At 45.9% G+C, this 25,301-nt stretch overlaps 1 protein-coding gene across 2 annotated transcripts in view; it reads left to right on the forward strand.

Annotated features, from left to right (window-relative positions):
• The first annotated feature begins 868 nt into the window (after positions 1-868).
• Positions 869-25,301, forward strand: part of PMEPA1 (prostate transmembrane protein, androgen induced 1) — a 101,072-nt gene continuing 76,639 nt past the window's right edge. The window contains exon 1 of one of the 2 annotated variants that reach the window (XM_060230743.1): positions 869-1,496. In XM_060230743.1, coding sequence (XP_060086726.1) covers positions 1,394-1,496 — 103 coding nt within the window. In that variant the 5' untranslated portion in view covers positions 869-1,393. The remainder of the gene's footprint in view (positions 1,497-25,301) is intronic. The other variant, XM_060230742.1, reaches the window with a different exon arrangement.

Raw genomic sequence — 25,301 nt, forward strand, 5'->3', positions numbered from 1 at the left:
GTTCTTTGGAGCTGTTTGGCTTGACAGATATAAAAATAAATACATAAACCAAGGCTGTCAGTCAATCCCTTCAATCAATTAAAGGATGTCCCTTCAAGCGAATCGGAGGGGCCTCTGGGGCCGAGAGCCGGGTTTAAGACACTAAGAGCTGCATCTGCAACTGGATCCGCAGGGGGGCTGCTCGCTAATGCTAGAGCTCTCTTGCCACCTCTCTCTATCTCTCTCCCCACCCCCCGAAATCTACACATATGCTAGGTTGGCACACCCAGATCGCTCGCGTCTTGCTTTTCCTTGAGCACACCTTCCCCCCTTTCATATTTACCGCCAGCGGAGATCGACCGGGCAAATGGCCCCGTTCACCTCGCAGCCCCCCGCCACCTTTCCCTTCCCCAACTCCAGTCTCCAAACTGCTTCCTCTCGCCGAATGCATTCGCTTGGTTAACTCCGAAGCACACTCAGAGCGACTTAAACAGGGCCATTTAAAATAATAACAATTATTAATATTCAATTTATTATCATCCTCCTCCCCCCCCCTTAGATCCCAAACGGAGACCTTGTCCGTTTGCATAAAGGACGAAGGTTTCAGGCTTGCCAACAAGGAGCAATCTCCCTCTGTTGGTGCCTCGAAGCCTCGCACCGGTTTTTCAGTCCCGGGCAGCCCTTTCGCTTTGCAAAGAAGCCAAACTCCTGGGCCTCTTTGTCTTTAAGAGGGACGACTAGGCGGGGTTAGGAGGCCGGGATGGGCGTGGCCAAAGGCTGTCTCACCCGCGATTGGACGGCGGGGCAGTCCTTCCCTCCCCGCTTCTCTTTCCTCTCCCCCCCCCCGCCTCCCCGCTTCTCTTATAGATTTCTTTCTCCTCCTCCCCCCCTCCCCGCTGGAAAGGGCAGTTCCAGTCTAGCGCTGACGTCACCCCGTCTGTCTGCTTCAGCCTCCTTGCTCTCGCGTATGAAACTGAATCTCCTTGGACTTGAATGAGGAGCAAAGCAGCGCGGGGAGGGGAGGGGGGAAGTTACTAAGATCTTGCCTGGGCAGGCGAGAGAGAGAGAGGGAGACGGAAACAAAGTAGGGACGTCTCTTCCAAACCCAGCTCTGTGCGAACTTCTAGATCTGGAGGGGGGAATGGGAGGGGGGGAGGAAGGAGCAGATCTGAAGAGCTGAGAGTCCTTTTCTTGTGTTTCTTACTCTCTTTTTTTGCAATTTTTTTTAGGAGGGAGGGTGCTTTTTAATTTTTAAGAGTTTTTTTTTTAATTTTTAAGTTCCTGCCCCCCCCCCCCCCTTTCCTTCTCCTTCCTACACCGTAGCCCGCTCTAAGGAGAACCCCGTCTTTCTGTTATGCTGCCCGGAGACCTTTTGGGGTCTTCCCGTCCCTTTGTTTCTTCTGCTTTTTTTTAAATGTATAACTTGATGGGTCTCAACGGCACCGCCGGAGTCATCCAGCCGAATGTCTCCTGTACATGCAACTGCAAACGGTCTTTGTTTCAGAGTATGGAGATCAGTAAGTAGCTCGATTTCTTTCATTTGGTCCTTCAACCCCCGTTTTCCCCAAAAGTATGTTTTTAATGGGCGGGGGGGGGGGCGGTTTCTCGGGATCGACGGGGCTGCTCCGTTGACTGTTTCCTGCGGGAGTTTGCCTCTCTGGGCACCCTGGTCCTTTCCTTGCTTGGACACTCGCCGTTGGTTTCATTGCACGGTTTTAAAAGACGGGCGGGAGGAGAAGAGAGAAAAGGAGGTGATGGTGGCCGTGGTGGAGGGGGAACTGTGTCTCGCTGGACTCCGCATCGCGATCTCCCCTTTCTCCACCAAGATTCTCGAATCTGAGCTCGTTTCTCCTCCCACCCCAACTCGGTGCGTTATGTTGATGTGGCCGCCCCAAAGCTAAAAAGTTTTTAAAAAGAAAGAAAGAGGCTTTTAAAAACACCCTAAAAAGGAAAAAAGCGCCCACTTTTCTTTTTTTTAAATCCGGTTTTAGCGTTTTTGGAGAAGGAGGCGAGTTTTTCTGCTTCTCCCCTCTCCGCTTTCTAAAGTTGCTTTCTTGAACTTCAGCTCGGACCTCTGTGTCTTCCCCCTCCCCGATGGTTCAAATGTTACGCTTAACCAGAGTTGCCGGGCAGGAGGGAGAGAGAGAGAGTCGCTGGTATTGATTGATCTGCGTGTCGCTGGCGTTGGAGACCTGCATCTCCAGAGGGGAGGGGGTGCGTTGGAAGGCAGGCAGACCAGACCGTGCCTTGGCCGGGGTCTCCCTCTAGGCGCGGCGGGACCGAGGAGGTGTAAAGGGGCCAGCGAGGGCAGAGGGATCCCGGGCTCTGAGTCGGATCGTCCCGGGGGAGCTTTGTCTGTTTCCTAAGCCAGACGGGGGAAACAGCCTGCTCGGGCTATTTAAAGCCACATGCTCGGTTGGAGAATCCCCGAGCAACCCCGGGAGCCTTTTTCACCCACGACGCCGTCTCGCTCCTGTTCTAATAGCCTAGCCAGCCTTTTTAATCGGCTCGCCCGCCCCGTTGCAATCTCCTCTTTCCCTCTCTGACCCGTGCAAGTCGGGGGCCCCTTCCTTCACCACCCCCGCCTCGGCTCGGCAACGCTTTAACCCTTTCCAGTGTCTCCAAACCCACCCAAGCCTTTCTAATTCAATAGCCTCTTTCTCAAGATCCCTTTAGGCGGGATGGGGGGTGAGGTAAAGGGGCTGTGGACAAATTCTGCCCTCTGAGACGCTAGATGGAACCTCCATATTCTAAGGCAGTCTGTCTGAATTCAAGGGATTGTGCCGGGGAGCAAGCTGTGCCCCCCCCCCAAAAGAAATGCCCTTGCTTGTCAGTTTCCTAAAGGAAATCTGCCTAGGCCGTTTTGGATGGGGAGGTTTGGACTAGATGGAGTTTTGATCCGATCCAGCGGGGCTTTACTTATATCTTGTGGCTTTCTGCACCAGTTTTGTACACTACAAAACATTTAAGCTGTGGCTGCCTTCATTTAGGAAAATGAGGGGGGGGGGTATGAGAGGCATTAGCAAATTGCTTTGTGACACACTGCCATGGTGAAATAAGATAACAGTTTAGCAATTAAGTCGTTTCCCTAGTCTGGGGTGTATGTGTGTGAGTGTGTGTCTGCGGGGAATGCAAATGCTCCGTCCAGCAAGCTAGAATTGGTGTCTATAAATAGCAATCTCTTGGCCTGAGAAGTAGATTACGGATCTGTCTAGCCTTTGGGGAAAGCCAAGTCAGACAGAACTTGCAATCTTCCCCTCCCGCCCCCACTGTGTGTGTCTATAAAGTTTTCTTTAAGCTAACTAATTTAAACGTAACTGTCCTAGATCTCATGATGTCTCCAGAAATAGCATTAATCAAACTTCCTTGAAGAAGGGTGTTTTTAAAAAATATATATATATTAATAATATTATTAATAATAATATTGTGTATGGGGCAGGATAGTCAGTAGGTGAGAAAGCATATTTTAGCCTCTTCGTAAAATATCCCACAGTGGAGTGGGGGGAAACATAAAAGCATTAAGCCATAGAATGCTGCCGTTTTTGCCTTGACTCCATAATAATATGCCCCAGATCTAACCCATTTCTAACTCTTTTAACATATGGAAGTAGCATACCAAAGTCTGTAATATTTTTAATACTTGCGCTACTGTAATGACTTTGGCTGATTTGTTGGCTTCTCCTACTTCCCCTCCCCTCCATTTTCTGTGCATGCTGGCAGACTGCTATTTAAACATCCCGAAACAGTGCATAGGGTACAAGCTGTACATGGCCACATCCTCATTAATTCTGAGCATGTCGGTGCCCTTGCAGTGGCTACAACCCCACTAGACATCCAGACACAGCAGGCCTCTCTCCTTCTAATGGCTGGAGGGTGTCTTTCTCCTCCTTCCTGGTGGGAACGGAGGTGTCGGATTATTTCATCTTAAAATCTGCAAATTAAAAATCAATGTCCACGGGAAAATGTGATTATCTCTCTAAATATCACAACAATTAAAGTGGATTTCTCTCTCCCCCCCTTCCTGCATCTCAGCTCTGATCTTTAAACCATTTTGGCTGTGTCTTTGGATTATTTACAGTGTCTTATTGCTGCAAAAATGTGCACCGGGGCTTTTGCCTGCTCTGTAATATCTTGCCAAATGTTCTTGCTCTTCTATACATATATGTGTGTTCTCTTTTCAAATTCATCACTTTTATTTCAGTCTCTTCCTCTTGGCTAATCAGCCATAATGATGTTTTGGCTGACACTGAGGCAGTTCTGTTAATTTACTTGTCTGCTCTTCCAAACAGACTTCATTTCTCTCTTCTGACGAAGTGATACTCAAGGGGATTTGACCAGCAACGTTAGCATCGGCAGCAATGCATTCAAAAAAAACATGCCTTCTTGCATTAGGACTTGATGCTAAAAGAAAAATAGGGCAGGGAGCGTTGAGACCATCTTATTTCTATATAGCTTCTTTAATTGCTGTAAGAACATTTTTTTGGGCGGGGGGGGGGGATCATTTGTGCTGTCTCCTGTTGGTCGAATCCTTCCTGTCTGTTCTTTATTCATATGTAGTGTTTGCATGCAAGTACCTGTTTCCTTAATAGCCCCCCACCCAAGAGTCAACTTAATCTTCTAGCTATGTACTTGTTTGGGAATTCTACAATGCTATGCATAAAGGAATATTTAAGTAGATAAAAGCGAGACTTGATTTTTAAATTCTGCATGCTCTCATTGGCATTTAATGGCAAAACTGAACTCTGTAATTTCAAGGAAGTGTGCCCTCAAGGAAGCCCCACTGAATTCAGGTGGGCTTATTTTGAAACACAGTTGCTTTCAGGAAGCTTAAAATGGCCCGCAAGCATTTTCCATGGTCATATAATGAAGTCTTCATATGGCATATCTACAATGAAGCAAAATTTCCCTTTGGTACCAGGTAGCTAGGGAAGCATGTGAGGCCATGGAATACTGCCTCATCATGTGGATAGATGATCTGGCTCTCTGTCTATATGGTATCTTCATGGACATATTCAACAGCAGCAAATAGCATTTGAGAGTTTGTCTGGCTGGCTTCACTGTAGAGCCATTTGACTTTGTTCTTGCTGCTTTCAGAATCCAGACAGCCAAAATCTGACCTCATTTCAGTTTAATTTAAGCCTTGATTCTGTGTGCAGATGCAACCAGATACCTTTTAAATAGCCATTCCATTCTGAGAATGTGAAGCCAGATAATTGTTAAGGTTGTTATTACTAAATAACTGATCGTCCCTGATTTGAGCTGACTCCGTAGAATGTGTGGTGAAACCAATTTCCCTCTTGATTGACTTTGAAAGTGAAGTGTTTTAAGTCAGCCTCGAAAGTCATTCCTCGTTCCAGAATTAAGAGATTATTTTTTCTGAGCATTAGATACATTATTATAAAAGCATTATTTAATAATCACCATAGTCGAAATGTGTTCTTGACTTCCCTGTGGAGGAAGGAGTCTTGACAGCACAGCAAAAGTTTCTTCCTTGGAACAATTTGTTCCCTTTCGAATGATTCCTTGGCACTTCAAGATACAGTTTCAACAAATTGTTCTCCAAGATGTGAATTGTCAGTACTGGGAAGATTTCTTTCACTTCTTGGTAAATCTGTGGCAAAATGCTATGGTAAAACTGGGCAGAGAACAAGATAGAGGAATTACTTTGGTGAAGGTTGAGCATATGCATGTATTAAAATCAATGAGGCTTATATTAAATAAAAATGGGCTGCACCTCAGTTTGCAGAAAGACTTATTCTTATGTTCCTGGTGGTGCTTGTTTCTGACTGCCCAGAGCTCGTTGAAGTCAACACTCATCTCGGATCAAGTCCTTAGAAACATAAAGTCTTCCTGGAGCTAGAGTTTCCCCTGAAATCGTTAGGGACTGAAGTAGCAGGCTCCTATAGACAAATATATATAACACTTTCTAATGGGATGTACAGTATTCCCTTCTCTCTGCGTCAGTCTTTTTAAAAATGGGTAGTGAGATAATAATGATAGGATACCTTCAGTTGCTTCAAACCATGTTATAGTGGTCACCCTCTGCATCTTAATTATTTCCTCTCCCTGTTTTCTATTTCACAGTCTCTAATAGGCATTAAGATCCCTATTTCCCCTTCTAAGTGTACCTACAAAGTGTGGAGGAGACTTCACTTTTAACCACTTCTGTGTACATATAAGAGGGACAAGGTATAAGTGTACTATAGACTACCTGAGCCCCATGGAATGGTCTTTGGCATACTTACCCCTAATGAGTAGCAAAAGTGTCTAATATTGGGGGAGAGATTAACTTCACCTAATTCTGGAGAGCTATGAAAGGTGTCAGATTCTGCAAAGAAATGTTATACTTTAAACGATGTTTACCTTTGGAAAGCTAGATTTGAGTCCCAGGAGCACCTTAGAGACCAGCAAGATTTTGGGAGGTATAAACTTTTGACAGTCAATGGTGCCTTCATTAGAAAGCTTTGATTCTTGGAAATTTATACTCCAAAAATCTTGTTGGTCAGTAAGGTGCTACTGGACTTGACTTGTTAGGGAGTCCTAACACGGCTGCCCTCCAAAAATTAAAAACCCTGTTAATCTATGCTTGCTATGGAGTCAGCTCAAATAAAGAATGATCAGTTATTTAGTAGTATCAGCCTTAGGCAAAAACTTTTTTGTGGGGGGTGGGGAAGACTTTATTTCAAACAAACGTCTATACATTTAGGCAGAGAAGGCACCCAGCTTCAATGCTGAACTCCTGGGTTAGGATTACCAAAAGGCTCTGTTCTTTCTTTTCTATCCCACCCCCCTCCCTTTCCAAGTTCAAAGTGTTGACTACTGTACAGACTGGGTGAGAACTCTGACCCGCCATGGCAACCATTCACTGTGATGCTTACCGAGCAGCCAGCCAGACATCTCTCGAGTAAGGGCTGCTGTCCCTTCATTCACGCAGTTCTTGTTCCCTACGATTCCTAGAAACTGGTTCTGTCCAATATTGTCAATGGGGTTTGTTTGTAGCTGCTGAACCTGAGTAGCTTTCGGACAGTGGCACAGTCCGGCGACACTGTTTCCCACAGCGGGGGAGGGAGGTCAGTATGTGTATGTGTGTGTCCATGTGCTAGGTTGTACTCCGTTATGTGACTCCAGATTAGGGAATCTGAATTATTTCCTCCCTCGTTCCGTATTCACAGTCACTAATGAGCACTACTTAGGGAATGGGCGGTATAAAAACCAAATATAATAAATAAATACATAATGAGTATTAAGCATTCTACTTTTAAGAGTGCTTTCAAAGAGTAAGGGGGAAATGCAGCTGTAACTACTCCTGATTCTGTTTACATGTAAGAGGGACAAGAAATGTGTTAGAGAACTCTTTGACGGTGTAGCTTTTCCTGAGCATTGCTGATAGAGAAATAAAATTATCTGAATAGTATGGGAGATATCAGACATGTTCAGGTAAACTGAGTATTGGTACCAGAGGATAGTACTTATCCTGGTATGATGCTGCCATAGTGAACTTGGACAACTGGCATGTCCAGATGCTTAATGTCTGAATAATAGAGGATTCTTTCTCTCTCTTTTTTTTAAAAAAAATGTTGCTGTGGTGATTGTAGGTGAAAATTAAGACCAATTTCATGATGCTGCTAAGTTACAAATGAATTGTATTCAACACAATGACTTTAATTCACATATTTTGGGGTCATTTCAAGGAAGGTTTTTTTGGTTTTGGTTTTTTGCTTTTTAGTGTATGATTTAGCAGAAGACTTTTGTGGTGTTAGATACCAAAGTAAAGGTGATAATAGAAGTTTTCTGCCACATCAGACCGGCAGGTCGGTTCAAGTCAATCTGTGAAATTTAGTCCCTGCACAGCCGCTGGTTTCTGGCCCTTTGAGGGTTGCTAGGTCACAAAGTTGAAGTAACAATAGAAGTCACGACTGGCACAATTCCCCTGTCATGGTCTAGACAAAAGGCCTAACAACCATACGGCCTGCAGTCTCTGCCCCCTACCACATGCCTACCCCCCTCCCTGCCAAGCTTACTTTTTCCTTGGCTCTTCCATCCTTCTGCCCCAGTTTGGTGAGCCAGTTTGGAGAGCCAGTTTGGTGTAGTGGTTAAGTGTGCGGACTCTTATCTGGGAGAACCGGGTTTGATTCCCCACTCCTCCACTTGCACCTGCTAGCATGGCCTTGGGTCAGCCATAGCTCTGGCAGAGGTTGTCCTTGAAAGGGCAGCTGCTGTGAGAGCCCTCTCCAGCCCCGCCCACCTCACAGGGTGTCTGTTGTGGGGGAGGAAGGTAAAGGAGATTGTGAGCCGCTCTGAGACTCTTCGGAGTGGAGGGCGGGATATAAATCCAATATCTTCTTCTTCTTCTTCTTCTTCTTCTTCTTCTTCTTCTTCTTCTTCTTCTTCTTCTTCTTCTTCTTCTTCTTCTTCTTCTTCTTCTTCTTCTTCTTCTTCTTCTTCTTCTTCTTCTTCTCTTTACCAGCCATTGTTTTTTTCCCCTCTGGTTCCTGCTTTTTAAGCCACTGCCTGCTCTGGCCCACTTTCCTGTTCCATCTCTCAGCTAGCTTCCCCAGTCCTCCTGTCTTCCTTCTCCCATAGTAAACAGCTCTTCTGACATGTCTTCAAAGCCTCCCCCTAAGAACATAAGAGAAGCCATGTTGGATCAGGCCAATGGCCCATCCAGTCCAACACTCTGTGTCACACAGTGGCCAAAAAACCCAAGATTACTCCCTCATTACCTCCACTGCATTCTCCATCTTTACTCCTTTCCTTCAGCCACCTTATCTCCCAAACCTGTTGCTTTCCTGTATTCTAGGTGCTCTTCTCTGTTTTTAAACAAATGTGTCCCCATTAATCCCAAATTGACTATGTTCCCTTCTCTCACAAAAGCCAAAATGCAGCAACAGGGCATGTACAGTTTCAGCTCTGCCTGTAAAAGGGGCAAGGAAGATGACTTCCTGTTCCAGGTTGCATGGGAGAGGAGCCAAGGGGAGAGGAGGAGAACATGTGTAAGCCCATCTTCTTTTGGCACCACAGCGGGGTTCAGGTGGGCAGGGCTGTGACTTGACCTGCAACACAACCAGATGGGGTCTGGAATTCTCCCAGAATTTCAGCTGGACTCAGGACTGCAGAGATCAGTTCCCCTGGAAAAAAATGGCAGCTTTGGAAGGTGGACTCTATGGTATATCATAGAATCCAGGAGAAAAGGAAGTCCTAGACTGACATTGCATCCTTGCTGAGGTCCCGAGAGCCAATTTGGTGTAGTGGTTAAGTGTGTGGACTCTTATCTAGGAGAACTGCGTTTGATTCCCCACTCCTCCACTTGCATCTGCTGGAATGGCCTTGGGTTAGCCATAGCTCTGGCAGAGGTTGTCCTTGAAAGGGCATCTGCTGTGAGAGCCCTCTCCAGCCCCACTCACCTCACAGGGTGTTTGTTGTGGGGGAGGAAGATAAAGGAGATTGTGAGCCGCTCTGAGTGGAGGGCGGGATATAAATCCAATATCTTCTTCTTCAGACTCCACCTTCTCTCGCCACTGCTTCCAGATTCCCAAGCCAGAGTTGGCGACTCTGATATTGGGTGTACGCTTGAAGTGTAATGTGAATGGCTTTAAGGTGCCAGATAAAATGTGTGACATGGGATCTGTTACTTCCCTATTTGTTTGCAGGATCAGGAGATGCTTTAAATTGAATTAAAAAAAAAATTATTGTGTTTCCGACCCAAGGTGTTCAGGTTTAAAGGTCTTGGCCCCAGCTGTATACCACAGGATTGTGTATAGATTATTCCATTGTACTTCATATTATCTTGGGTAACTGATCTGGCACCGTTGCAAGAGTTCACACCGGTAACTTTTTCTGCAGTGAAATATTAATTTCTTCCTCAAGACCTCAAGCGGCGTTTATGGCTTTGTTCTTATTGCCTGCCTACTTGCTGTTTTGATTAGCAGGAAGTGGGAAGTTAAGGGGTTATTAACCTGAGGGATCTGACTAGGTGAATAGGCCCAGAGTGCTTTTTAGAGGGAGTGGTATACATTAAGCGTCCCCTTGATACATATGTGTCTAGAAGCATTCCTAGAATGGGCTTACACATGCACTAAAGAAGTCTTTGAATACCTTTGGCTGTTTGCAGTTCCGACTCCACTGAGATCTGTAAGGGTTTGCCCAGACTACAACAGGGTGAAAACTGAATTCCATAGCAGAGATTCACAACACAAAGATGTCAAAAGATGACTTCATGTGAAGCCAAGGCCTGTGTTATGAACGTCTGTGCCAATGTCTTAAAGTTGCAAATGGCTAAACTAATCTTCAGTTGGCGGGATGGTGTGATTCCAGCAAAACTGACAGAACAATCAACATGATTTGTTCTTTAGGCTAACTCATTTCAAGTCTGTCCCTGTTTAAAATTATCTAGATGGAGTCACCACTAGAAAACCAGTTACTGAGAAAGGTGGACGACAGGGCAGGTCCAGATGCTTAAGGTCTTATGTGTGAGGAATGGGTTGGAAGCCTCCAGTGGTGAATACAGATGGCCATTTTATCCAGTGAAAACATTCCAGTGTACGTGTAACTAAGCAGGGAGTTCATAGCCAGAACTGTACTCTGCCACGTATTGGAAATTAAAGAAAACAGAGATGTAGGACCAGATATTAGGTTTAAATGAGAGTAAGTAGCTCAATCTGTAGGCTTGGACCAGCATCCAAAGCGCTATTCTGCCTACCCTCTAGGTTTGCCAACCTCCAGGTGGCAGCTGAAGATCTCTCACTATTACAACCAATTTATAGGCAACAGAGATCAGTTCGTGTGGAAAAAATGGCTGCTTTGGCAGTTGGATTCTATGGCATTATGCCCAGTTGAAATTCCTCCCCTCCCCAAACCTTCCCTTCCTCACACTTCATCCCCCAAATATCCAGATATTTCCCAATTTGGAGCTGGCAACCATACTACCTTCTCTTTCAGGGGTAAAGGGGATAAATTACAGGGCTTTGTGGCACCCATATTATGGAACTCTGACATTTGCCAGGTGCCCAGCATGCAGCCATTCAGGAACCAGACAAAAATGTCTTTATTTTCACAGGCTTTTTATTTACTGTTCTGGACTTTGATATTGATGGTGGGTTGTCTTTGTCACATCTGGGGGTTTTTTGTGTTAGTACTTTCTAGCTTATTTTCTATTTAGTGGTAGGCTACAGGTTTAAAAAATGTTTTAAACGGTAAAAAAAAAAGCATCACAAACATTAAAAATAGCTTCTAATTGTTGATGTTCTCATGGTCTTTGTGCTGGTCATGTTCTTATTGTCTTGACCTGGATGTTCCAGGATCTCCTCAGATCTCAGAATACCAAGCAGGGTCAGCCCTGGTTAGTACTTGGGTGGGAGACCACCAGGAAAGGACAAGGTCACCTGATAGATGCAGACAACAGCAAACCACCTCTGAATGTCTCTTGTCTTGAAAGCTTTACATAGTCACTGTACACTGGCTGTGACTTGACACACCTTAAAAAATCCACTTGTTCTTCCCATTGATCCTTTTGTGATTTTTAAAACACTGTTGGTTTAATGAGGGGGAGGGGAAATTCCCATGTTGAAAGCAATGGTGGTGATGACTGTGAGATATAAATTTTAAATAAATAAATGTGGGTGGTTGCTACAGATGACTGGCTCCCCACATGGCTATGAGTGCTCTGCGATATGTTACCAGTTGGCAGGCTAATGGAAATCCATATACTCTTCCCCCAAGTCTCAGTATTAAGGAAAGGCTGTCACAAAAAGTTAACCCAACAATGAAATGTTTGCCTTCTAGAATCAGTCACAGATCTAGCCTGGAACTGAAGTTTTCTGGCTCATCACCAGGGGTGGAATTCTAGCAGGAACTCCTTTACATATTAGGCCACACACCCCTGATGTACCCAATTCTCCAAGAGCTTACAGGGTTCTTTTTTGTAAGCTCTTGAAGGATTGGCTACATCAGGGGTGTGTGGCCTAATATGCAAAGGCACTCCTGCTAGAATTCCACCCCTCCTCATCACCATGCAGCTTTTGGACACCTCAAATGTAGTTATCCACTGATGATAGATGCTGCCAAGTCAGAGCTGATTTATGGCAACCCCATAGGGGTTTTCAAGGCAACAGACTTTCAGAAGTGGTTTGCCATTGCCTGGCTTTGCATCGTGGCCCTGGTGTTCTTGATGTTCTCCAAATGTTAGCCAGAGCTGATCCTGCGTAATTTCTGAGATCTGACAAGATTGGGGTAGCCTTGGCTATCCAAGTTTGGGCTAGTAATCCACTACCTGGTGCTGGTAATGGTAGTGTTATTTTTCTGTGTTCATTGTTCTGTCTGTTAGTGCTTTTCTGGATGAAGTTTACCCCTTTGGGTCTTCAGAAAGTTTCAACTTGAGGATGGAGCATGAGGAGGATGGAGTTTGGGGAGGGGTGGGAGCATATTCCCATAGAGTCCTTCCTCCTTTAAATGTGGTCCCTTTAAATGTGATGACTAGAACTCCCTTTGGAGTTCAATCATTCTTGTCACAACCTTTCTCCTGGCTCCACCCCCAAAGTCTCCTGTCTCCACCCCCAGATATTGCTTGAGTTGGACCTGGCAACCTTTAAAACTACTTGTAATTCCAGAACTCCCAGCGCTAATTGAAGGCTGGTAAACATGTGCTTCATTTTGACATGGGGTCTATCTCCGGAGCTGATATGGAGAGTCCCACAGATAATTTTATGGGATCGTTATTGTCTAATCCTAGGATTGCCTCCCAAGATTGGCATGAAAGCTCTCTGGGTGACTTTGGCCTCAATCACACGGCTATTGTTACACTGCCTTTGAGGACTTTCAGTTGGATTCTATGAGATGACTGCGATTTTACTTTGTTGATCAGTGTCCTGATGTTGTGCTATATGCCAGTATGTTGGCACAGTCACCCTTGATCCAATGATGTTCAAAACAGTCATTCCAGGTGAAATAATGCAAGCAGTACCTTCATACACTTGGGTGCATCCTTGGACCCAGATGCCTTTTCACTTATGCAGCTACGAGACAAGCGTGGAATCGTGCAAGAACAGCCGTTAGTGTACGTGTGTGTACATGTGAACTGAGGCTTATGTGGCTGAAAGGGATTCTTACAAGAAATGAGGCAGCTCTTCAGTCTTTAGGAATTAACACTCCAGTGAGATTCCCATGTCTTGCAGCTGTGGAAATGTGTGAAGTAGTACTTATAGCTCTGCTAAAAGCTTTTCTGAATGTCTGATTATAAAATAATGTGCTTGTGAAGCATCGTCAAGTCACTTCCAACTTATGGCAACCCTATGAATTAATGACCTCAAAAACAGATCTCTAGGGTGTACAAGGAACTGCCAGTAACAGCCACTGCAGTGTAGTGGTTAGACTGTAGGATCTCCAACATCCAGGTTTAAGAACATTGGAGCCCTGCCGGATCAGACGAATGTCCCATCTAGTCCAGTGTCTTGGCATACACAGTGGCCAACCTCTACAGCAGGGGTGGGGAACCTTTTTTCTGCCAAGGGCGATATGGATATTTATAACATCATTCATGGGCCATTAAAAATTATCAACGTTAAAAACAGTTCTCCGCTGAGGGAAAAGGCCAGCAAAATTAATGCAAATAATTGTTTTTCTATTTGAAGTCATGTGGGGAGAGCCTAATCTGGTGCACACACATGGGCCCGCCACCCTAGGCAAATGCATAGGTCCAGGGCTTTTTTTGTAGAAAAAGTCCAGCAGGAACTCGGTAGCATATTAGACCACATCCCCTAATATTAGCATATTAGGTCACACACTCATTAGCATATTAGGCTACACCATCTGGGATAATCACGTGCAAACTGAACTGTAACAGTAACTTTTCCAGGCCCTGCAGCAATTCTGGCCGGCCGGCCAGGCCCCAGGGAGGCTGCCACACAATACATCTGGGCCCTGTGATCCCTGCCTGGCCCTGGGAAGGCTGCTGCACAGCACAGCTGGGCCCCACGATCCTCACTGGCCAGCCAGGCCCCAGGGAGGCTGCCACATGGCTCAGTTCGGTCCAGCAATCCCTGAGGGCCACACCAAGTGACCTCAGGATGAAAGTTCCCAGGAGCCACATGTGGCTCTTTTACACATATTGTGCGGCTCTCAAAGACCCCACCAGCTTGGAGAAGACATTTGTCTCTTTAAATCACTTCTCCAAGCCAGCAGGCAGCTTGAAAAATGTATTCAAAGTTAAAGTTGCTTTCTTTCCACCTCTCACTTCCTCCCCACCTTCCTTCCTTCCCATTCTGTAGCTCTCAAACATTTGATGTTCATGTCTTGCACCTCTCAAACATCTGACATGTATTCTATGTGGCTCGTATATTAAGCAAGTTTGGCCATCCCTGCTCTAGAGGGCCAACAACCAGGCATAGAAGCTGAAACCTTCTCTGATGTTGCCTTCTGGCTCTGAGATTCAAAGGCTGACTGCCTCTGAACATGGAAGTTCCCCCTCAATGGTCTTGAACTCCCACTCCACCATGAAAGCTCTCTAAGTGACTTTGGACCAGTCAAGTACTCTCAGCCAAACTTCAATCATACGGCTGTCGTGAGGATAAAATGGAAGAGAGAGGAAAGAAATAGGCTGCTTTGGTGGCCCTATTGAGGAGAAAGACGAAGTATAAATGAAGGAAATAGGGGAGGGGCAGTGGCTAAGGGCAGAGCATCTTGAATTGCACAAGGTTCCAGGTTCAATGTGCAGCATCTCCAATTCAAAAGATCAGGGAGTGAAAGGTGTGAAAGGCCTCAAGAGTTGGGAGAGCTGCTGCCAGTCTGAGTAGACAATATTGACTTTGATGGACCAAGGGTCTGAGAGTGCATTCACACTACACTAAATAATGCATTTTGCAACTACATTTTTTGCCATTCTTACACAGTACAAATCCGGTTGCCAAATGCATTACTTAGTGTAGCGTAAATGCACCCTGATTCCATAGAAGGCTGGTTCATGTGTTCATGCGAAATAAAATTGCAATTGTTGAACTGAAACTCTGTACAGCTTCTGACACTACTGCTTGCTATTTGCCAGGCTTAGCATTATGGCAGCTATTTGTCTCTGTAACTGAGTTCTTTGACGACTATGAGGAAAATATTTTTGGCCGAGTCTTTTGGATTCAGATCCTGTTAATGTTTAAAGTTCAAACAACTTCTTCGCAGTGTGAGGGGTTTTTTTGTTTTGTTTTTTAAATTAATTTAAATAATTGGTTCTGTTTTCTACTAATGGTGCTTATTTGTGAAATACTTAACAGCATCGGGTCCCAGAGCTTCAGAATCTCATTCTGTGGGGTTATCTTAATGTCTGCCGATATTGCTGTAGTTCAGACTTATGATATTAGTTAGTGAGGGTTTCTCTCCTGTGAAACAGAAGTATTAATGGAAAGTATTTATTGATAATTCCCCTTTCCACAGGGATTATTTTTAAAGTTGCTTACATGGCTGTGCGCTTCTCTTTACTTCTTACACTAATGACTTCAGTTGCAAGACAGAGAAAGCAGAGCCTTCTTGAAGGGTCTGTAGGCATTGGGGACTGCACAGGAAGTGCATTAAGTAGTTCTTAGCTAAGTTGGTAGGCCTGCCAGGCTCCTGCCAGAGGCAGGGTATCCCCTAGTTTGGGGGGGTCCAACTAGAGCTGCCAAGTCCAATTTAAGAAATATCTGGGGACTTTGGGGATGGAGCCAGGAGACTTTGGGGGTGGAGCCAGGAGACATTAGGGGTGGATCAAGGCTGTGACAAGCATAATTGAACTCCAAAGGGAGTTCTGGCCATCACATTGAAAGGGACGGCACACCTTTTCAATGTCTTCCTTCCATAGGAAATAATGAAGGATAGGTGCACCTTCTTTTGGGGCTCATAGAATTGGACCCTCTGGTCCAATCGTTTTTAAACTTGGGGGATATTTTGGGAGAGGCACTAGATGCTGTATTGAAAATTCAGTGCCTCTACCTCAAAAAACAGCCCCCCCCAGAGCCCCAGATACCCACGTATCAATTCTCCATTATTTTCTATGGGAATAAATCCCTATAGGGAATAATAGAGTTCCCAGCAGACATTTCCCTCCCCTCCCCCCGCTTTCTGATGACCCTGAAGCGGGGGGAGGGGCTCCAACCCGGGGGATCCCCTGCCCCCACCTGGGGATTGGCAACCCTAGGTCCAACCCACTGACACAGAGCAGGCCACTGGGGAGGGGATCCCCACCCCAAGAGCCCTGTCATTGTGTGATGTGCCGTCCTGTGCACTGGGGATGTTCTAGGATTAGCAGTAAAACTCTGTGGTACCGCAGCGGCGAAGGGACTTGGCAACCCTATAATGCAGAGAGGGCTAGTTTTGAAGGGGGGGAATCAGGAGGGCTCTTCAAGGGGTGTTAGTCTCACATTTAAACACTTAATTTTTTGACATATGATAATTTTCACGACTTATATGCGTTATGTTTCACTATATTCATTATGCTTGGGGCCTTCAAAAGCTGGACGTGACCCAGAACTCCTCCTTGGTAGGGCTGCCAGCAAAATGAGGCCAGAGATTTCTCATTCGGCATTCATGATGTCATGGCACAATTTCTGGTTTCGGAACTGGGAAGTGGCCTCATGGCATTGTGTGACGCTCTATGAATTTCCCAAATCTCTGTGGTTTTTATCATAGAGATTTGGGAAATCCGTAGTGTTGTATAACACTGTGATGTCACATTCAGTTTCAAAAGACGAAGTAATGTCAGATCAACACTCGTGGTGAGTTTTGCCCCTGCTCATTTTACTGTTCCATGGAGAAGTAATGGGAGCGTGGGCGGGAGGTTGCCCACTATAGCAGGTTACCTGGCAACCCTATTTCCTGGACTTCTGTGAGGGCCAGTATGCACATCCAATATATGTTATTTTTCATTGGTGAAAGTCTAAGTGGTGAGTGCTTAAAACAGACAACCAAAAAGCAAGGAGTGTCTATTACCAAATCACGCTGTCTCTTCAACAGATAGAGATCTTAATGAATTGGACCTAGTGTTATCCATGTGGCCCATTCAGACATTCAGCTCCATCACTTTGTGTTGCAAAGTGAAGTGTGGGACAGAAGAGAAGCGCTGCACTTGGAGGACAAATACTTAGAACTTCCACAGCAAACAGAAGTATTTATTGTACGTTGATGGCGTTACGTTATTTAAATAGACCTCAGTCTTCAGGAGGAGACTTCTAGCATATGGAGCTTCTGTTTAGCAGCTGGATAATCGGTTTCATGTTGAAAAATACGCTAATTTGGGATTGCTTCTGTTTTCCTGGTTGTGAGTTTAAAACTCATTCAACTTTCCATTTCCAAGGGACTCCTCCTAAGGAATCTCTAGTCCAGGGGTGGCCAAACTGTGGCTCAGGAGCCACATGTGGCTCTTTCACACATATTGTGTGGCTCTTGAAGCTTCCGCCACCCCATCAGCCAGCATGGAGAAGGCATTTGTCTCTAAATCACTTCTCCAAGCCAAGCCAGCCATGGCTCGGATAATGCATTTAAGTTGCTTTCTTTCCACCTCTCTCTCCCTCCCCTCTTCCCCCCATCTATTTGCTTGCCTTCCTTGCAGCTCTCAAACATCTGACGTTCAAGTCTTGCGGCTCTCAAACATCTGATGTTTATTCTGTGTGGCTCTTACTTGAAGCAAGTTTGGCCACCCTTGCTCTAGTCCATCCTTATGAATTAACTTTTTATGACATTGTACAAAGAGAATGAATAATTCCTTTGTCCTCTCCCCACATCTTTCACTTTGTGACTTGTGTCTGCAGAAGCCCCAAGGTACAGCTTTATGGAAAGCATGATTCATTTATTGGTCTGTCTGTCTTCTAGTTATCTTTTAGTAATTCCAAAAAGCTGCCAGTAGTCAAGAATGAATCACACATGGCAAAGTGCACAAACAAATGGGGGTCATGATCATTTGCAGAAACTGTTTCAGATCTATTTATGGCATTGAGGGGGGGAAGTGAGTGTAGGCAGGATGATGAAATATGGGACAATTACTCTTTCTGAATAAACCAGTTGGGTAACATTAACCATTATATTAAAAAAAAAACCCCTCTATCTACAGGTTGCTGGTGATTATCCTAGCAAGAAAGCGCTTCTGAATGATTCGCCCAGTAATGCAGGGGTGTCAAACATGTGGCCTGGGGCCCAAATCAAGCCCCCAGAGGACTCCTATCAGGCCCCCAAACAAGTGGCTGTCATCTTCTTCCTTCTCCATCTCTCTTGCTTCCTTCTGCATCGCAGCTTGCTTTGCCAAGCTTGCTCAATTGCACAGGAGCTACAGTGCAAAGCCTCTTGCTTTTTCCATTGGCTGAGGCTAGGGTTGCCAATCCCCAGGTGGGGGCAGGGGATCCCCCGGTTTGGAGCCCCCCCCCCCCCGTTTCAGGGTCGTCAGAAAGCGGGGGGAGGGGAGGGAAATGTCTGCTGGGAACTCTATTATTTCCTAGGGAGATTTATTCCCATAGAAAATAATGGAGAATTGATCCGCGGGTATCTAGGGCTCCGGGGGGGGGGGGGGGGCTGTTTTTTGAGGTAGAGGCACCAAATTTTCAGTACAGCATCTAGTGCCTCTCCCCAAAATACACCCAAGTTTCAAAAAGATTAGACCAGGGGGTCCAAGTCTACGAGTCCCAAAAGAAGGTGCCCCTATCCTTCATTATTTCCTATGGAAGGAAGGCATTGAAAAGGTGTGCCGTCCCTTTAAATGTGATGGCCAGCACTCCCTTTGGAGTTCAATTGATCTTGGCTCCACCCCTAATGTCTCCTGGCTCCACCCCCAGATTCCCAGATATTTCTTAAATTGGACGTGGCAACCCTAGCTGAAGCTCCTCCTTTGGGAAGGAAGGGGGGGAGGGAGAGCTTGCTTTGCCTGCTATAGTGGGCTCTTTCAGTTGCACAGCAGAGCAACTGAGCCAAGCCTCTCTTCCTTCTATTGATTGAGGCTCCTCCCCCTCCTCATCCCCTGGGGAAGGAAGGAAAGAACCAGAGCTTCCTTTGCCCTGTTCCCTGGATCCCTTGGGAGAAATACAAAGAAAGCACCTTAATGACCAACAAGTGCTAACGTTTTAAGCATGTTTTATTTTAATTTTTTTTAAAAAATATATATCTTTAATTGTGTTTGTCTGTGTCCTTTGTAAAATTTATATCTCTGCTACCTAATCGTAAATAGGCACACACATGGCCTGGTCCGACAAGGTCTCATTGATGTCAGATCTGGCCCTCATGAGTTTGACACCCCTGCACTAATGCGTCTATCCTAAATATTTCTGGGTAGTTCCCTTTACTGAAAGATATCAAAACTTTTAGTTTTTCTGTTCCTATCAAAGGATCTGTTGTTGAGAACCTCTTCTCTCATTCTGTTAGTAAGACATGCAGCGTCATTTTAAGCATGTCCGTTCAGAATCTAACTCAATTCAATGGGACTTACTCCCAGGACATTTTTCATAGGATTTTGCTTATAGGTTCATTTCAGGGAGGTATACTAATACATAAAAGTCTGTCTGAACCAGATTGGAGGCATCTTGGAAATCTGTACCTTATAGTAAGTGTAGATTAAGAGTCTCTGAGACAATAGACTTGGGGTGTTTAAATTGGACCCAAAATACTCCTGGCAATTTCTACCTGAGTCTGATTCTCCACATGACCTTTTGGCAAGTCATAGGCATGTTCTTCAAATTCCAAAAGTGGCCACAGGCGCAATAAAGACCCCTGTCCCGTTTCTTTCGAGCATGGAAGAGAGAAGCCGCAAACAAAACAGCACATAAGTTATTGTGACTAATTTGAGAATGGTTAGTTGGTACATCTGAAAAATGGCTGCCAGGGGGCATAGCCAACCACAAAACAGTTGTTATTTTGGCTGGGGTGAATTGCAAAATGTGAGGTAGTTCTAAGCCCAACACATTCCTATGGTGGGGGCAGCTGCTTGCAAATGGGTGCCTCCTACAAACACAAAGGTGGTGCTTCCAGTGCTAGCCCTAGACTGTCTGGCATTCTAGGCAAGGCTGACTTTCCCCTGCACTGATAACATCACCGAGTCACATGGGGAGAGTGGCCAATTTGGTACCCTCAGAAGGCCAGCACCCTAGGCAATCACCTAGTTTACCTAGTGGCAGGGCCAGCCCTGAGTGCTTCCTGAGCTCTTATAAAAGAAGAAGATATTGGATTTATATCCCGCCCTCCACTCCGAATCTCAGAGTCTCAGAGCAGCTCACAATCTCCTTTATCTTTCTATCCACAACAGACACCCTGTGAGGTGGGTGGGGCTGAGAGGGCTCTCACAGCAGCTGCCCTTTCAAGGTCAACCTCTGCCAGAGCTATGGCTAACCCAAGGCCATTCCAGCAGGTGCAAGTGGAGGAGTGGGGAATCAAACCCGGTTCTCCCAGATAAGAGTCTTCGCATTTAACCACTGGCACTGCGCACTTAACACCAAACTGGCTCGCCAAACACTCTACCTAAGGTTACTAACCTCCAGCTGGGGCCTGGAGAGTTCCTGGTAGACAGCTGATCTCCAGGTGACAGAAATCAGTTCCCCTGCAGAAAATGGCTGTTTGAGAGGGTGAACTCTGCGGCACTACACCCTGCTGAGACCCCTGCCCACCACAGGCTCCACCCTCAAAATCTGCGGGTATTTTCCACCCCAGAGCTGCAACCCTAGCTGCTCCCTTGAAGTGGAGAAAAGCTGGAATTGGCTGTTTGCATTGGGTGCTCTGAAACAAGTAGGCGCCATATTGGGGACACTGAGTTTACCCACATTCCCTTTGTAGACTGTATATCCCCCTCAGGATTGCTTTGAAAACAAAGGGCTGCCATGAAAGACTGTTGTTATTATGTAGTTGTCCCTCGTACCAAGTGAGCAGGCACTTCGCGTTTTAGTGTGTTAAAATAATTGTTATCCCACCTCTTGATCTAGTGATTGATAAGGTAGCTGACTAGTTCTGCTAGGGTTGCCAGATCCCCGATCTAGCCAGGGGATCCCCCGATCTTTGGGACCCATCATGCATCAATGTGTTCGGCATGATGACATCACACAGAAATGATGTCATTGTGCTGGGGATGTTGCCCATTGGCACTCTAGCATTTGGCCAAAAACTCTATGTTAGCCAGGGGTGGAATTCTAGCAGGAGTTCCTTTGCGTATTAGGCCACACACCCCTGATGTAGCCAGTCCTCCAAGAGCTTACAAAAAGGAGCCTTGTAAGCTCTTGAAGGATTGGCTACATCAGGGATATGTGGCCTAATACGCAAAGGAGCTCCTGCTAGAATTCCACCCCGATGATAACCATAGAGTTTTGGCCAAAATGCTAGATCACCAGTGTTCAACGTCCCTGGCATGATGATCTCCACCCCCACACTCCCGGACAGCTCCCTCCCACCCCCTGCCATCAGGACAATCGGACCTGGCGACCCTAAATCTGCTTCCTGTTCAAGATTAACAGTTACCTTCCATAACAATGAAGTCAGGTCTATGGGGTCCCCAGCTTTTTTGAACCTATGGGCACCTTGGGAATTCTGATGTGGTGTGATGGACACAACTACAAAATGGCCACTGCAGGTGGTAATTTTAATATTTTTAGTTTTTAATGGTAGAGTCACATACACAGAAAAAACCCAAGCGCAAGGGAGAAGATGAGGAGTTTTTTAAAAAAGTACTCTAGGAAAGTGTGATGAAGGAGAATCAATCAAACACTGTGCTGTCAGCCGCCACTAAATCAATGCTATTTTAATCTGCGTAACCGATCAACTCTTCATTGACTAATCAGAAACCCTGCTGGGTAAGACCCCACCTGCCCCTACCCGCTTTCTAAAAACACTTAGGTGGGCATCAAAGGTGTCTGTGGGCTCCACATTGGGGGGCCACTGGCGTAGACTCTTTGATTGACAAGACTCCAGAGCTCTTCCTCTGCCCTGCGTAGCACCACACCTGTTTTGCATTCCAGGTTGTGGTGACGAAGCTCGATTCGGAATGATGGGAGCCTCTTGTAGTCACAGTCTTCTGGTTTTCCTCTGTGCATTCTTTTCCTCTGTATTCACCAAGGCAAGGCCCCAAAGTATGGCTGGGCTCTTTTTTTCAAGGGCTGCCTCACATTAACATTACAGCTGTCTTCAGGCAGCCACTTAACATTTATTTTGTGTCCTCCCCCCTTCATTCTTCTGAGGGTGGTCGAGAAGACAAGTTGGATCTGGCCCAAGGTTTCTACGGGTTTAAAGACTTCTTCCCACAAAGTGTGATGACTTGGCTCTCTCACGTCTGTGCAGAGCCGGATTAACAATTAGGCAAACTAGGCACTTGCCTATTGGCCCCAGGTCTTTGAGGGCCTCGGGCCAGCTCCCCCCTCCCCCCAGTTTTCATTGCCGGGGTGTTCCTGGTGCCTCTTCCTCCAGCCAAGCAGATCTTCTTGCCACCCCTGCAACAGCGCCCAGTGGCCTCCTTCCGTCCCTGCGTGCGTTCCTCTGTGTGTGTGAGAGAGGAGGGGAGGCGGACTGAGCGCTTGTTTGGAAAAACGTGGAGAGACGGAAAGATGTCGGGGGAGCACTAGGACCCAGAGACCAGCAGCAGGTTCCTTTCATGTGTTGTGGGGAGGAAAAGCCGGCTTCTTTCTCCATCCTGAACCCCTCCCTCCGCTTGCTTCTCTTCGGCAGCTGCAGGCTCCCTCGCAGCGTAAAAAAGGGAAACTTTGGGGAGCCCTTTCTCCCCAGTGGGGATTCAAACCGGCTCACAATATTGTTCTCCCCTCTTTCATTTTTATCTTCACAACTTGTGAAGGTAGGTTAAGCTGACAGTGACTCTGGGTCTTAAGCAGATCTACTCAGAATCCTACTCTGGTCTGTTCAATGGGACTTACTCCCAGGAAGTCTAGCACCATCAATGCACATATTCTCCATGGCAGCTGAAAGCATTGCCTTTGTGCATTCTTCCTTCCTTTATTTATTTTTATTTACTGCAAGTGTGGAGTAGTGATTAAGAGTGTCAGACTAGGTTCTGGGAGGCCTGGGTTCAAATCTCCGCTCTGCCATGGAAGCTTGCTGGGTGACCTTGGCTTGGCCCAGTTACACACACATTCTCAGCCTAACCTACTTCACAGGATTGTTGTAAGGATAGGGTTGCCAATCCCCAGGTGGGGGCAGGGGATCCCCCGGTTTGGAGGCCCTCCCCCCGCTTCAGGGTCATCAGAAAGCGGGGGGAGGGGAGGGAAATGTCTGCTGGGAACTCTGTTATTCCCTATGGAGATTTATTCCCATAGAAAATCATGGAGAATTGATCCGCGGGTATCTGGGGCTCTGGGGGGGGGCTGTTTTTTGGGGTAGAGGTACCAAATTTTCCATATAACATCTACTGCCTCTCCCCAAAATACCCCCCAAGTTTCAAAAAGATTGGACCTGGGGGTCCAATTCTATGAGCCCCAAAAGAAGGTGCCCCTATACTTCATGATTTCCTATGGAAGGAAGGAATTGAAAAGGTGTACCGTCCCTTTAAATGTGATGGCCAGCACTCCCTTTGGAGCTCAATGATGCTTGTCACAGCCTTCATCTTGGCTCCACCCCTAATGTCTCCTGGCTCCACCCCCAAAGTTTCCTGGCTCCACCCCCAAAGTCCCCAGATATTTCTTGAATTGGACTTGGCAACCCTATGTAAGGATAAAATGAAGAAGAGAAGAATGATGTCAGCTGCTTTGGGTTTTTACTGGGGAGAAAGATAGGATAGAACTTAAGTAAATGGATGATACAAAAATGTGTGAGCTTTTGAGGTTCACTGATGAAGAATTCTGGAAAAAAACTTGAGTAATATTGGGAGTCATTTGGGTTGAACCTAATAAAAAGTATAATGTGGCTATTGTTTTTGCATCCGAGATAAGGACTGCCACCTAGTTCAAAAGTTCCCTCCTTTCATATTTATTTATTTATTTATTTATTTATTTAATTTATATCCCACCCTCCCCACCGAGGCGGGCTCAGGGCGGCTTTCATAGTGGATTTCCTTCCTTTCCTTTCTTTTCCTCCCTCCCTCCCTCCCTCCCTTTCCCTTCCTGTCTTGCAGCTCTCAAACATCTGACATTCATGTCACTTTGGTGTAGTGGTTAAGTGTGCGGACTCTTATCTGGGATAACCTGGTTTGATCCCCCACTCTTCCACTTACAGCTGCTGGAATGGTCTTGGGTTAGCCATAGCTATCGTGAAAGGGCAGCTTCTGGGAGAGCCCTCTCAGCCCCACCCACCTCACAGGGTGCCTGTTGTTGGGGGAGAAGATATAGGAGATTGTAAGCTGCTCTGAGCCTCTGATTCAGAGAGAAGGGTGGGGTATAAATCTGCAGTCTTCTTCCTCTCAAACATCTGACATTTATCCTGTGTAGCTCTTATGCTAAGCAAATTTGGCCACCCCTGCTTTATAGTCATCAGCAGACCATGTTAAAAGTCTGAAAGACATCAGGCTCTGTGAATCCACATGCCATCAGTGTGCTTCTAAGATCAATACTGGTTAGTGCTGCCTTCCCTGAGAGTGGCAGAGCTGGCAACCAGATGCTCATGAGCTTTTTCTGTACTGGCTCCACTTCTGTGGAATAAGCTCTCTGTGGAGCTAATAAAGATCACATTGCTGTTGGTCTTCAGAAGGACAAAATTGTTTTGTTTCTGTGGACATTTTAAATGAAATTTTTGTGTGTGTGTTTTGACACCTGACAGGTTTTATGTAAGATGTCTTTAGAAATATGTTACTGATTGCCTTAGGAGGAAAGGTAGGATATAAATGTTTTAAAATACAAATAGAAAGTACCCTGTAGTACATAGAATACTCTCACCTGAATATGAGGCATCTTTTACAAGAAAGGGAGCACATGTGACCCATACCAATATGATGAACCAATGCTCAGTGCGGTTTTCGAGCACCTCCTTCCTATCGAATATGTATGCATGCATATCTGTTGAAGGTTATTTCTACTTGCAGTTGCAATCAGGGTAGTTAAAGAGTCACAAAATGGTTGATGCTCCCTCATCCACCCAAAAGAAGGTGCCCCTATCCTTCATTATTTCCTATGGAAGGAAGGCATTTTAAAAGGTGTGCTATCCCTTTAAATGTGATGGCCAGAACTCCCTTGAAGTTCAATTACGCTTGTCACACCCTTGCTCCTGGCTCCACCTCCAAAGTCCCCAGATATTTCTTGAATTGGACTTGGCCTAGCCTCAAATGATGCCAGAAATCTGGGAGGGGGGGGCTCTCTCTCTCCAACAGGGTTTTCTGGGGCATGTTGGCCTGCCATGCATAGCGATAGATGGTCACAGAAATCACTGCACTAGGATTGCCAATCTCCAGGTGATGGTTGGAGCAAGAGAGG

Source organism: Heteronotia binoei, chromosome 2, assembly GCF_032191835.1.
Source record: "Heteronotia binoei isolate CCM8104 ecotype False Entrance Well chromosome 2, APGP_CSIRO_Hbin_v1, whole genome shotgun sequence".
Taxonomy (NCBI): domain Eukaryota; kingdom Metazoa; phylum Chordata; class Lepidosauria; order Squamata; family Gekkonidae; genus Heteronotia; species Heteronotia binoei.